The sequence below is a fragment of the Spermophilus citellus genome, assembly GCF_964194105.1.
Source record: "Spermophilus citellus genome assembly, chromosome: 17".
NCBI classification, from domain to species: Eukaryota; Metazoa; Chordata; class Mammalia; order Rodentia; family Sciuridae; genus Spermophilus; species Spermophilus citellus.
The window spans coordinates 30,168,109-30,182,229 of record NC_138199.1 but is presented as its reverse complement, the minus strand read 5'-3'; the positions used below and the strand labels follow the sequence as shown (position 1 = coordinate 30,182,229).

The 14,121-nt window shown below is 35.8% G+C and overlaps 1 protein-coding gene across 5 annotated transcripts in view; it reads left to right on the top strand.

Moving 5' to 3' along the window:
- NSRP1 (nuclear speckle splicing regulatory protein 1) overlaps positions 1-4,106 on the top strand; it is a 48,527-nt gene extending 44,421 nt beyond the window's left edge. For all 5 annotated transcript variants that reach the window (XM_081272249.1, XM_081272251.1, XM_081272252.1 and 2 more), the window contains one exon: positions 2,479-4,106. In XM_081272249.1, coding sequence (XP_081128375.1) covers positions 2,479-3,547 — 1,069 coding nt within the window. In that variant the 3' untranslated portion in view covers positions 3,548-4,106. The remainder of the gene's footprint in view (positions 1-2,478) is intronic.
- The last annotated feature ends 10,015 nt before the right edge of the window (positions 4,107-14,121 follow it).

Sequence of the window (14,121 nt, the reverse complement as noted above, 5' to 3'; positions counted from 1 at the left end):
AGGCTGAGGCAAGAGTATCTCAAGTTTGAGGCCAGCCTCAGCAACTTAGCAAGACCCTGTCTCAAAAGAAAATGGGCTGAGAGGTAGAGTGCCCCTGGGTTCTAATCTTAGTACTGGAGCAGCAGTGGGTATAGCTTCTATGAAAACCAAAGACATATTAAACTTCTAATGTACAAATTTCTTAATTATCTGTTTTATGGGTTTTATGAATAATTTTAAAGGATAAGCAAAGTCAAGTTATGGTGTATTATTTTCTTTGTTTTAAATTCAAAATATAGATTTCTCTCATGGCCCTGGTGCCTTACAAGGACTGATGTGAGAATTAAGGAGAAATTTGGAATGAATGAGGTATCATACAACACTCTATGTGCTGTTTATATAGTATTTAAATGTAAAGCAGTTTATAAAAGGACAGTGGTTTATTTTCTTAACTAGAACCCAATCTTCATAAAACAGAAGATTCACATGCCAGCAGCTAACACTTTACTGTCCATTACGTAACCACTAGTCACATGTAGCTATTTAAACTAAAAATAAATGAAATCTAAGCTTTTAATCAACAGTGGCCATATTTCAAGTATTGAGATGCCATATTTGGCTAATGATTATCATCCTGGATAGCTCACAGACTGCTATTTCTGCAGACATTTCTGTTAAACAGTGCTGGTCTAAAAAGCAAAGGATTGGAGGATTTAAAATAAAATTATAAGGTATTATTATGGGATAGTAAGGTAATTATGCTATAAATATATAGCTGAAGGTAAAAAGGAGAATTTGTCCTAAACATGTAAATAAGCAGACTTTCTTGAAAAGAAACATTCTATTTAGAAGATCTGTGTCTGTGTTGCTAGAATTATATTTATCCCCAGTCATCCCCAAACTGCTAGGTTTTGATTATAAAATTTATGAGAATCCAGTTATGGTGGCACACTCCTGAAATCCTGGCAGCTTGAGAGGCTGAGGCCGAAGGATTGCAAGTTCAAAGCAAGTCTCAGCAACTCATCACTTACAGCTCAATGAGACCTTATCTCTAATAAAGTATTAAAAAAAAAAGTCTGGGGATGTGGCTCAGTGGTTAAGCACTCCTGGGTTCAATCCCCAGTACCAAAAAAAAAAAAAATGAGGTTCATGAGTCTAATAAAGTATATATGCAGAATTAGCTTTTGAATGGAAGTTATAATGCATTATGATTTCTCAGTTTCATCTGGTGAAGTTTTGAGTCATTTACATAGTACACTTCTGAGTTTGAATTTCTAACTAGTAGTAGTTTCTTTAGTCAAGGTAGTTCTATTAGAGTTCCAAGAGAACTAAAGTTGTTGTTAGTGTGTGTGATAAGAATGAATCAGCTGGGCAAGGTAGCACACGCTTATAATCCCAGCAACTGAAGCAGGAGGATTGCAAGGCAACTTAGTGAGACACTGTCTCAAAATTTTAAAAATAGGATTGGGGATATAGCTTAGTAGAAGAGCACTTTCTAGGGCTGAAGATGTAGTTCAGTGGTAGAGTATTTGGGTTTGATGCCTAGCACTTTGAGAGAAGAGAAAAAAACAAAACAGAATGTGTGAGTACTGTCACTAAGTTAACCAACTGATCAGCTGGAAAAATGTAGATGATTCAAGTAATTTTAGTATTGACTTAACAGACAGATTCATATATTTCTATTTTATTATGATCAGTGTGAAGATTGCTGGTGCACTTTTAATCACAGGGAAGATTAATTAGTATTATTTAGGAACCAGATGTGGTATGTATGTAAATAGTCACATCACATGGGAGACTGAAAGGTAGGAGGATCCCTTGAGTCCAGAAGTTCTAGACCAACCTGAGCAACATAGTGAGACCCTGTATAAAAAATAAATTGGGGGCTGGGGATGTGGCTCAAGCGGTAACGCTCTTGCCTGGCATGCTCGGGGCACTGAGTTCGATCCTCAGCACCACATACAAATAAAATAAAGATGTTGTGTCCACCGAAAACTGAAAAATAAATATTAAAAAATTCTCTCTCTCTCTCCTCTCTCTCTCCCTTTCTCTTTAAAATAAATAAATAAATAAATAAATAAATTGGACTTGCCACTAATTTGCTTTGAAAAGATTATCTTCGTGTACTTCTAGGATTATTCTTTATTTTTTTGAAAGAAAGAAAATGAAAAAATCTAACAAAAATCACAACTTTTAACTTCATGCTGTGAAAATAGGACTTTGATCCAAAACAGTTTTCCCAATTAGTCTTTGTCTTGGCTTAGCAAAAAAATAATGAAAAACTTGTATAGATCCCTGTCTATGAACATTCTAGTAGTCCAAGAGAGAACGGCTGATTTTCTCTTATTTCTACAAATATTAAAAATACTCTGAATTGTTTGAACATGCTAGTTTATAAAGTAAATAGGTATGATTTAAATATTGAGAAAAATAATACGAATGCTTCGTTTGCTTTCTATAATGTGCACCTTATTTTTTTATTATTATTTTTTTACATAGTTTTGAAAGGACTGGAATAAAGGAAGAGAAATCAAGAGGTTACTCTGATGAAGTAAATTCAGAGAACAGAGTACTACAGGAGAAATGCATTATCCAAACTGGTGTAAAGGAGGAGGAAAACCCAGATGCAGACAGTGACTTTGATACCAATAGCAGTGAGGATGATGAAATTGAAGAAAACAAAATGAACTGCCGAAGGCCAAAGGTCACAGAGACCTCTAGGAATTACTCCAAGCATCACAGGAATCAATCCCACTCACCGTCACCCAGTGAAGAAAGAGGACATGGTTCCAGACACCACACCAAAAGTTCCAAGTCAAGAGGGCATGAGAAGAGGGAAGATCCACACCAAGAGAGGCAGTCCAGAGACCAAGAGAATTATTATACTGACCGTGACCACCAAAAACAAAAGGATTCTCATAGGCACAGAGAGGCCAGTCATAGAGATTCCCACTGGAAGAGGCATGAACAAAAAGATGCATCAAGGGGAAGAGATCAGAGAGAAAGAGACAATAGAGAATGGAAAAGGGGGAGAGATAGGGAGAAATATTCCTCTAGAGAACAAGAAAGAGATAAACAACAAAATGATCATGACCGATACATTGAGAAAGGAGGAGAGAAGGAAGAGAAAAGCAAAACAAAGAAGGAACACATGAAAATAAGGAAGGAAAGATATGAAAATAATGATAAGTACAGAGATAGGGAAAAACAAGAGGTAAGTGTTCAGCCTTCAGAAAGAAATCGAGACAGACGAGAAGGCAGCCCAAATTCTAAGGCAAAAGATGAATTTCTTGACCATGAAAGATTCAGCAAAATAAGAAACATGGAAAAGGACAAAGAAAGAAGAAAAGACAAACCCTCTAGTTCTGAAACATCACTGGGAGCAAAACACAGACTCACAGAGGAAAGGCAAGAACAGGACAACGAACAAGAGAGACCACCTGAGGCAATGAGCAAGTTTGCAAAGCGGAACAATGAGGAAACTGTAATGTCAGCTAGAGACAGGTACTTGGCCAGGCAAATGGCACGGGTTAATGCAAAGACCTATATTGAAAAAGAAGATGATTGATGGCTGTTCCCAACAGGAAGATCTGTGGAAGAACAAAACATTGTAAATCCTGGAATTTGCCTTGTAGAGGCATAAAGAAATATATTAGGAGTGGATTGGGAAGGTATTTTTAAACATAATCCAAAATTCACTTTTTTATTTAGGTTTAAATTAGAAGTAAGTCTTTTTATTTTAATGTTTAGCTGAATTTATATGTATATATTTCCTTGTTAATAGCACATTCTTGATTGTATGCAAGAACCATGAGTGTGCGCCAACCCCCGCCCTCCGCTGTAGATTCTTAGAAAGGAAAATTGGCTCTATATCAACTATTAAAAAATAAACAACTCTCTTAATAATGTTGCTTTTGTTGCAGGATATGTTTTGTTTTATAAATATTGTATTTCAGATAAAAATATGTGAGTTTGATAAGTATAATAGAGGAAATTGTGACTTTTTATGTTCTGAAATTTGTAAAAAAGTGTAAAATATGTATCATGCATCTTGTTTAAGTAACTTCTTGACCTACAACATACTTGACTAAATGCAAATAAAAATAATGATATGCCTGTACTTTTAATTCATGCTTTTATGTTTAATTTCATAATTTCATTTATGTCACAATTCCTGTTTTTGTTTAGTAAAAATCACTTTACTTTGTAATTCTGAAACCTTGGAAGTTAATAAATTATATATATATAAAATATCCATCTAAGAGTGAAAAGATGGAGACATTTAGCCTAAAATCCAGATGGCAAGGTGCAGTGGTGCATGCCTATAATCCTACATCTCAGGAGACTAAGGCAGGAGGATCACAGGTTCAAGGCCAGCTTCAGCAACTTTGCAAGACCTTATCTCAAAAATGTATTTTTTAATATTTTTAGTTTTTTGTTTAATATTTATTTTTTAGTTGTAGTTAGATGTAATACCTTTATTTTATTTATTTTTATGTGGTGCTAAGGCTCGAACCTAGTGCCTCACACGTGTGAGGCGAATGCTCTATCACTGAGCCACAACCCCAGCACCTCAAAATTTTTTAAAAATTGAAAAAGGAGTATGGGTATAGCTCAGTGGTAAAGCACAGCTGAGTTTAATCCTCAGTACCAAAAAAAAAAAAAAAAAAAACCAAGTGACCTATTTCTGAACATATCTTACATACTCTTTTTTTTAAGTGCATCTTATTACAAGTTTGCCAAATAAAACTGTGATTTCTATCCTAAGTTTTGAGACTTCTTAGCATTGGAAATTGTACATGTAAAGTATTCATGGAGAAAGAATGAATGCTTTGGAGAAAATAGTTCTTTAATAAGTCTTCTCATTAAGAAAAGTCTGTTTATATCTCTGATGCTGCTTTTTTAGATTTTATTATACCTTTAAAACCAGGAAGAAGGAGCTGGGGTTGATGCTCAGTGGTGGAACGCTTGCTTAGCATATGTGAGGCACTGGGTTTGATTCTCAGCAACTCATATAAATAAATTAACAAAATAAAGGCCCATCAATGGCTAAAAAAACATTTTTTTAAAAAATTCAGGAAGGAAAAACAATAAGAAAGCCAGTGCCCAGATTTTGAGGATAAGGTCATACTAAGTGGTAGAGCTGTTGCCTAGCATGTACAAGGCCCTTGGTTCAATCCTTAGCAACACCAAACACACAAGAGGGAAGCAGCAATAAGTATGGGAAAAAAATAGGTTGGGGTGAGATAAAGGAAAGCCACAAATGATAAGAATCTTCAACTGTAGTATTGACAATATGGTTTCCTCTCCCAGAACTTAAGAAACTTTCACCAAACAACTTGGACATTTTAGATAGAATAAGCTACAGATAACTTTTATTAACCTAGTTGGATGATATCAGTGAGAAACTGCAAATTAAAGAGTTTTTTCCTATCTCCTTTTCCCAAATATACTGATGTTTTTGCCTCTGCCATTCATTCCTCCCTTTTCTGGTAGCAAAACCTTGGTTTTCTCTTGGGAAAGCACCCTTTCACTATGGAGTTCAAATGAGGCAGAATAGCCTCCAGAATGGATATGTGAATCAAGTCCTGCCAATTCTGGAAATTGTTAAAATTTACAGACATATTTTCTACTAGCATTACCTTCAAAGATGAGGTAAGTCTGGAGTTATATGTGAGAGTAGCTGACTGCCTGACAGAATAAACTTGACACACAAAAAAAAGCAGAAATGAAGGCCGGGGTTGTATCTCAGTGGTAGAGTGCTCACCTGGCATGCATGAGGTACTGGGTTCGATTCTCAGCACTACATATAAATAAAGATCCATCAATAATTATAAAAATAATAATAATCAAATAAAGGTACTGTGTCCACCTATAACTGAAAAAATACATATTAAAAAGGAAATGAGAGATGGTTAGAAGGACCAAGACCTGATGACTGGTTTGAATCTCTGGCTCTAGTGGGTATAGGTTTTGTATTTTGTGGAGTTTTTAAAAGATAATTAAATGCTTTTCTTTTTCTCTTGATCTGATTTGAATCAGATTTCTGGGACTGCAACAACAACTACAAAAATCTTATTTGATAGAAGGTCCCACTCATGAAACTCCATGTCCAAAATTATCAGAATATGCCAGGTGTGGTAGCACATTCCTGTAAACCCAAGAGGCTGAGGCAGGAGGACTGCAGTTTCAAGGCCAGCCCTGGCAGTTTAACAAGACCCTCAGCAACTTATTGAGATCATCTGAAAAAATAGAAAGTACTAGGTTTATAGTTCAGTGGTAAGTGCCCTGGGTTCAATGCTTTGTACCCCCACCCTGCCATTTTATCTTTTACATCGGTGATTATGATTATACATAATACCAGGATTCATTATGCCACCTTCATACATGGCATAATAGATCACTCTCATTCCCCAGGACCTTCACTTTCTGCTGTACCTTTCCCAATCTACTTGCTCTATTCTATGGATCTCCTATTATTTCAATGAATGCATTATAATTATATAAGTAGAATTCATTGTAATCATATGTGGACATAGCATAGTTTGGTATATTTTGTTTCCCCAGTACTTTCCCCTTCTCTCCCCTCTTTATTGGTTTCCCTTCTATTTTCATAAGATTCCTCTCCACTTTTTAAGTATTTTTTAATTTTTAAACTTTTTTTTGGTTGTAGCTGAACGCTATTATTTTTATGTGGTGCCGAGGATGGAACCCAGTGCCTCATATGTGCAAGGCAAGCACTCTATGACGGAGCTACAGCCCCAGTACTCCTCTCCCATTTTTTTTTTTTTTTTTTTTTTAGCGTGATCCATCCACACATTGGACTCTTTTTTTTTTTTAAGCAACTTTATTTTTATTTTTATGTGGTGCTAAGGATCAAACCCAGTGCCTTATTTGTGCTAGATAAGTGCTTTACAACTGAGCTACAACCCCAGGCCCTCCATTTTTAAAATTATTATTCATTTCTTCTCTAGCTTCAACATTTGTCTTAAAAATTTAACCCTTGACTTTCCTGGCTTATTTCACTTGGTATGATGTTCTCCAGTTCCATTTACCAACAATGACAGTTTCATTCTTTATGGCTGAGTAAAACTCCATTATGTATATATATACACCACATTTTCTTTATCCATTTGTATGTTAATAGATACCCAGGTTACTTCTATAACTTGGCTATTGTGAATTGTGCTGCTATAAACATTGGTATGCATGTATCACTGTAATACACTGATTTTAGTTATTTTGGGTAAATACTAAGGAGTGGGTTAGCCAGGTCATATGGTGGTTCCATTTCTAGTCTTTTAAGGAATCTCCATACTATTTTCCAAAATGGTTGCAATCTCACCAAAAATATTCATGCATATACCAAGGGTATTTCCCTACATCCTTGCCAGTATTTATTGTTATTTGCATTTTTTTTGTATTGTGTTTGTGAGGTGTTTATTTGTTTTGGTGGTCCTGGGGATTGAACCCAGGGAGCCCTCTGCCACTGAGCTATATCCCCTACCCTTTTTATTTTTTATTTTGGATCTAAGTTGCGAAAGATGGCCTTAAACTTCAAATCCTTTGGTCTTAGCCTCCTGAGTCACTAGGATTACAGACCTGTGCTACTGCATGACTCTTGTTATTTGTATTATTTTATTTTATTTTGGTACCGGGGATTGAACTTGGGGACACTCGACCACTAAGCCTCATCCCCAACCCTATGTATTTTATTAGAGACAGGGTCTCACTGAGCTGTTTAGCACCTTGCTTGCTTTTTTTTTTTTTAATTCTGATTTGTTATATATGACAGTAAAATAAATTATAATTCATATTACATATAGAGCACAACTTTTCATATCTTTGGTTGTATACACAGTATATTCATACCATTTGTGTCTTCATACATGTACTTTGGATAATGATGTCCATCTCATTCCACCATAATTTCTAACCCCATGCCCTCTCCCATCGCCTCCCACCCCTTTGCCCTAAGCTAAAGTTTGTCTATATGCTACCCCTCCCCACCCTACTATGAAACAGCCTGATGCTGGTTGCTTTAATGAATCATAATAATAGTCATTATTTATTAGGTAGTTAGTATGTGCTCAATACTGTTAAAATATTTCATGAACTAGATTTCTTTTTAAAGTCATGTTTGTTGAGATATAATTTATATATGGTACAATTTGCCCTATTTAGTTTTATAGTTATATGAATTTTGACAACACAAACATAAAAAATGACAACATATATGTGGATATTCAAGATATAGAATATTACCTTTTTATTAAAAAAAATAGAGAAATTAATTTTAATATATTTTTATTTAACCCAATTTATAACCAACATAATTTGCAAAGAAAATAATTGTTAATAAGATTTCATGTTCATTTTGTTTGTCCTAGTAATTTTTTGGAGTATAATGCCTATTAACACATAGCACACCTCAACTCAGACTAGACACATTTCAAATACTTAGTAGCCTCATGTAACCAGTGGCTGCCATATTGACTTTTTTCTCAATCTTTCACCTTTTGGTGAGACACATGCTGTAGACTGCATGATAAGTCCCCTTGCTATGTGGTTTCTTGTTGAGGTCCGTCAGAAAGGGACACCAAAGAGATGAGCTTAGAATAAACAAGTAGAGCAAGTTGCTTTATTCCTCCCTATAAGACTCAGACTGTGAGTTGGTTTCTTCATGCTTTGTGTGAGAATAACTTCAGTTAGTTTGCCTTCTCCTACAAGGTTTTCATAATGGCTCTCTCTTTTTTTCACCTCCTACCTCTACAAGTCTATGGGAAAAAAAGGTGCTTCACAAAATTTATTGGTTTCCCTCGATCTTGCCCTTACCTTTATAAATACTTTATTATTACCCTGATTGATCTTTTTCATCCTTGAATCTTTTTAAAAACATTTTTATTTATTTATTTTTTTAGTTTTCAGTGGACACATCTTTATTTTATTTTTATGTGGCGCCAAGGATTGAACCCAGCGCCCCGTGCATGCCAGGTGAGCACACCACCGCTTGAGCCACATCCCCAGCCCACATCCCTGAATCTTGAATAATGGTTTTTCAATTATAAGAAAGAAATATACCTCATATCACAGACAATGTATATACACATACCAGATTAATTATATATTAAGATATATAAAATGCTAAAACCTTTAAGGAAAATATTTGTGTAACTTTGTAAAGAGAAATGGAAAACAAAAAAATACAAAATAAACAAAAACCTGAAAAATTAGATAATATTGTAGTTAACATTTTTTTAAGAGAATTTTTTTTTAATATTTATTTTTTAGCTTTCGGTGGCCACAACATCTTTATTTTATTTTTATGTGGTACTGAGGATCGAACCCAGGGCCCTATGCATGCCAGGCGAGCGCGCTACCACTTGAGCCACATCCCCATCCCCTGTAGTTAAAATTTTTATGTATAAAAATTTATCAAAAAGAGTTGAAAGAGACATTAATTGTATTACCAGTCATTTTTGTTTATTTTTGGTATTTAGCTTGACTTGGTTTCTCCTTTGGTTGGTTTTTCCTTCATTGTAGTTCTTCCCTTTGAAGATTTTCATTGTTGTTTTTCATTTCCTCCTTGTGGAATATTTTGCCAAGAGTGTTCTAGTAGTGCAGGCTTTCTTGCTGTAAATTCTTTTAGCTTCTGTTTATCATGGAAGGTTTTTATTTCATCATCAAATTTGAAGCTTAATTTTGCTGAATATAAGGTTCTTGGTTGGCATCTGTTATCTTTTAGAGCTTGATATATGTTGTTTCAGGATCTCCTGGCTTTGAGAGTCTGGGTTGAAAAATCTGCTGAGATCCGAATTGGTCTTCCCTTATAGATAATCTGATTTTTCTCTCTTGCAGCCTTTAAAATTCTATCCTTATTCTGTATGCTAGGCATTTTCATTATAATGTGTTTTGGTATAGATCTGTTGTAATTTTGTACATTTGGTGTCCTATAGGCCTCTGGTATTTGATTTTCCAGTTCATTCTTCATGCTTGGGAAATTTTCTGATATTATTTCATTGAAGAGATTGTGCATTCCTTTGGTTTGTATCTCTGAAACTTCCTCTATCCCAATAGATTTTAAATTTGGTCTTTGGTGGTATCCCACAATTATTGAATATTTTTTCATGGTTTCTTACCATCTTCACTGTGAGGTCAACTTTATTTTCAACATTGTATATTTTGTCTTCATTGTCTAATGTCCTGTCCTCCAAGTGATCTAGTTGTTGGTGATGCTATCTATTGAGTTTGTTATTTGGCTTATTGTTTCTTTCATTTTGAGGATTTCTATTTTTTTTTTTTCAGTATCTCTATCTCTTTCTTGAAGTAATCTCTTGCAACCTATATTTGCTCGTATGTATTTGTTGGAGTGATCAATTTTTGCCTGTATCTGCTCACTTAGTTCTTTCTTTAATTCCCAAATCATTTTAATTTTGTATATTCTGAACTCCTTCTCTGACATTTTACCTACTATGCTGTCTGTGGATTCTATTGTTAGTATTGTTTGGGGCACTTTCCTCCCTTGTTTTTTCATGATGTCTATGTGTCTTCCTCTCTTGCAGTATAGATCTGAGGTATTTTAGCTTCTTCCCTATTGTCTTATAGTGTCCCTACAGTTTACTAATACCTCACTTTTAAGGGAGAGATCAATATTACAGCATTCAATGTACCCAACGTGCAGCCATCAGTTAGCTTCTATTTTTACTTTTACAGTTTTGTCACTATAATCAGAAATGATGAGTTTGGTTATCTTCAACCATATAGTCAATAGGTTTGCATAATGGTTTACAGTTTCTAATGGTAGAGAGGGGTTTAGGGGGTTGGATGAGATGTTTATGAGGTAAGATGTTAGAATATGGAGGTATTAGATTATATGACTAGAGAGGGTCATCATAAGAAGTTGGTGTTAGTAGGAGAAACAAGAGATAGGCAACCCCATTTAAGACTTCCTGTTACCTCAGCAACAGGATAACTGTTAGCACCCCTAGTAGAGATATCTCTGGTGCAGCCAGGCCCACAGGGACCTTGATGAGGGCTTACCAATTTCTTATTGTTGACCCTTGATGGAAGTGGCGATATCCCAGTCTCGTGGTGGTGGCAGCCTCAAGCCTATATGTACCCTCATGTTGGGCTGTGGAGCCATGCTTTTGTGAATAAGGAACCCCAACGCAGAATGGGCTGCTCTCTGGATCTCCTTAGCACCTCGATTTTGCTGAGGCTGGCTTTGAACTCGTGATCCTCCTGTCTCAGCCTCCCAAGCCACTGATATTACAGATGTATGCCATCACACCTAGCTGTTATTTATATTCTTGATTGTCATTCTTTTTTTTACTAAATTATTTATTCTAATTTGTAATATATGATGGCAGAATGCAACTCATTTCATATTACACATATAGAGCACAATTTTTCAAGTCACTGGTTGTACACAAAATATTTTCACACCATTCATGTCTCATACATGTACTTAGGGTAAAGATGTCTAACTCATTCCACCTTTGTTCCTACTCCTTTGTCTTCTCCTTTCCCCTCCCTCCGCTTTGCCCTATCTAAAGTTCCTCCATTCCTCCCAGGCTCCCCTCCACATAACCACTATGAGTCAGCATCCTCGTATCAAAGATGCCCTATCTAAAGTTCCTCCATTCCTCCCAGGCTCCCCTCCACATAACCACTATGAGTCAGCATCCTCGTATCAAAGAAAACATTCGGCCTTTGTTTTTGGGAGATTGGCTTGCTTCACTTAGCATTATATTCTCCAACTTCATCCATTTACCTGCAAATGCCATGATTTTATTCTCTCTTAATGGTGAGTAATGTTCCATTGTGTATATATACCAAAGTTTCCCTATGCATTCATCTACTGAAGGGCATCTAGATTGGTTCCATAATTTAGCTATTGTGAATTATGCTGCTATAAACATCGATATGGCTGTGTCCCTGTGAAAGACCCTCAAATCCCCCGTCCAAAAGAGAACTACGCATCACACTGGCTGCAAAAGCAAGAGGCAAGTTTATTAATACACAGGCACCTGCGGGTGCACAGCAAAACCTCAGCCGAAGCTTTGGTGTACTGGCACACCGGGCTTTGGGGTACAGTTCTTTTATAGGGAGAGGGGAGCTGTTTCCCGCCTAGCACACTAACAGGTATCTCATTGGTTCTTTTGAATCCAGCATTAGGGTAAACTTGCTTTTCACTATACGTTCTCAGAAAACCTACAGGGTTACATTCCATTCTTTCTGTTCCTGCTTATCTGTTCCTGTTAGTTCAAGCATGTCCTGAGATATGGGTGCAGTGCTCTTTCTCAACCGGTTATGTGGTAAGCTCATCCGGTACTTGTGCCTATTTATTGCATACTTTTACTTTCGCAACAAGGCCTCAGGTTATGGGGCTGGAGTCTTTCACCTGTAGTATGCTGTTTTTAAGTCCTTTGGGTATAAACCGAGGAGTGGGATAACTAAGTCAAATAGTGGTTCCACTCCAAGGTTTCCAAGGAATCTCCATACTGTTTTCCATATTGACTGCATCAATTTGCAGTCCCACCAGCTATGTATAAGTGTGTGTGCCTTTTTTCCCACATCCTCGCCAACACTTATTGTTTGTATTCTTGATAGCTACCATTCTGAGTAGAATGAGATGAAATCTTAGAGTAGTTTTGATGTTCATTTCTCTAATTGCTAGAGATGTTGAACATTTTTTCATATGTTTGGTGATTTGATTGTATATCCTCTTCTGAGAAGTATCTGTTCAGTTCCTTGGCCCATTTATTGATTGGGTTATTTTTTTTTTCCGGTGTTAAGTTTTTTGAGTGCTTTATATATCCTAGAGATTAGTGCTCTGATGTGCTTGTGGTAAAGATTTGCTCCTATTCTGTAGTCTCTCTATTCATCTCACTGATTGTTCCTTTTGCTGAGAAGAAGCTTTTTAGTTTGAATCCATCCCATTTATTAATTCTTGGCTTTAATTCTTGCGCTATAGGAATCTTGTTAAGAAAGTTAGGGCCTAATCCGATATGATGGAGATTTGAGCCTATTTTTTCTTCCATTAGGCGCAAGGTCTCTCTCTGGTTTAATTCCTAAGTCCTTGAGCCACTTTAAGTTGAGTTTTGTTCATGGTAAGAGATAGAGGTTTAATTTCATTTTGTTACATGAGGATTTCCAGTTTTCCCAGCACCATTTGTTGAAGAGGCTCTTTTTTTTTCCAATGAACGTTTTTTGGTGCCTTTGTCTAATATAAGACAACTATAGTTATATGGGTTAGAGTCTGTGTTCTCTGTTCTGTACCATTGGTCTTCCAGTCTGTTTTGGTGCCAATACCATGCTGCTTTTGTTAATATTGCTCTGTAGTATAGTTTAAGGTCTGGAATAGTAATGCCACCAGCTTTACTCTTCTTGCTAAGGATTGCTTTGGCTATTCTTGGTCTCTTATTTTTCCAGATGAATTTCATGATTGCTTCTTCTATTTCTATAAGGAATGTCATTGAGATTTTGATTGGGATTGCATTGAATCTGTATAGTGTTTTTGGTTTTATGGTCATTTTGATATTAATTCTGCCTACCCAAGAACAAGGGAGATCTTTTCCTCTTCTTAGATGTCCTTTAATTTTTATCTTTAGCATGTTGTAGTTTTCACTGTAGAGGTCTTTACCTCTTTCATTAACTTTATTCCCAAGTATTTTTTTTTTAGTCTATTGTATTGTCTATTGGGGTGGTTTTCCTAGTTTCTCTTTCAGAGGATTTGTCACTGATGTACAGAAATGCCTTTGATTTATGGGTGTTGATTTTATATCCAGCTACTTTGCTGAATTCATTTATTAGTTCTAGGAGATTTCTGGTGGAATGTTTTGGATCTTTAACACACCTCTTTCACCACTAGATAGATTTTCTAAGCAAAGAAACTATAGAACTCAATAATACAATCAATTACTTAGACTTAACTGACATATATAGAGTATATTATCCATCAATGAGCAAATACACTTTCTTCTCAGCAGCACATGGATCCTTCTCTAAAACAGACCATATGTTATGCCACAAAGCAAATCTTAGTCAATACAAAAAAGTAGAGATACTATCTACCCTGCATTCTATCTTACCACAATGGAATGAAATTAGAAATCAATGATAAAATTTAAAAAAAAAAAA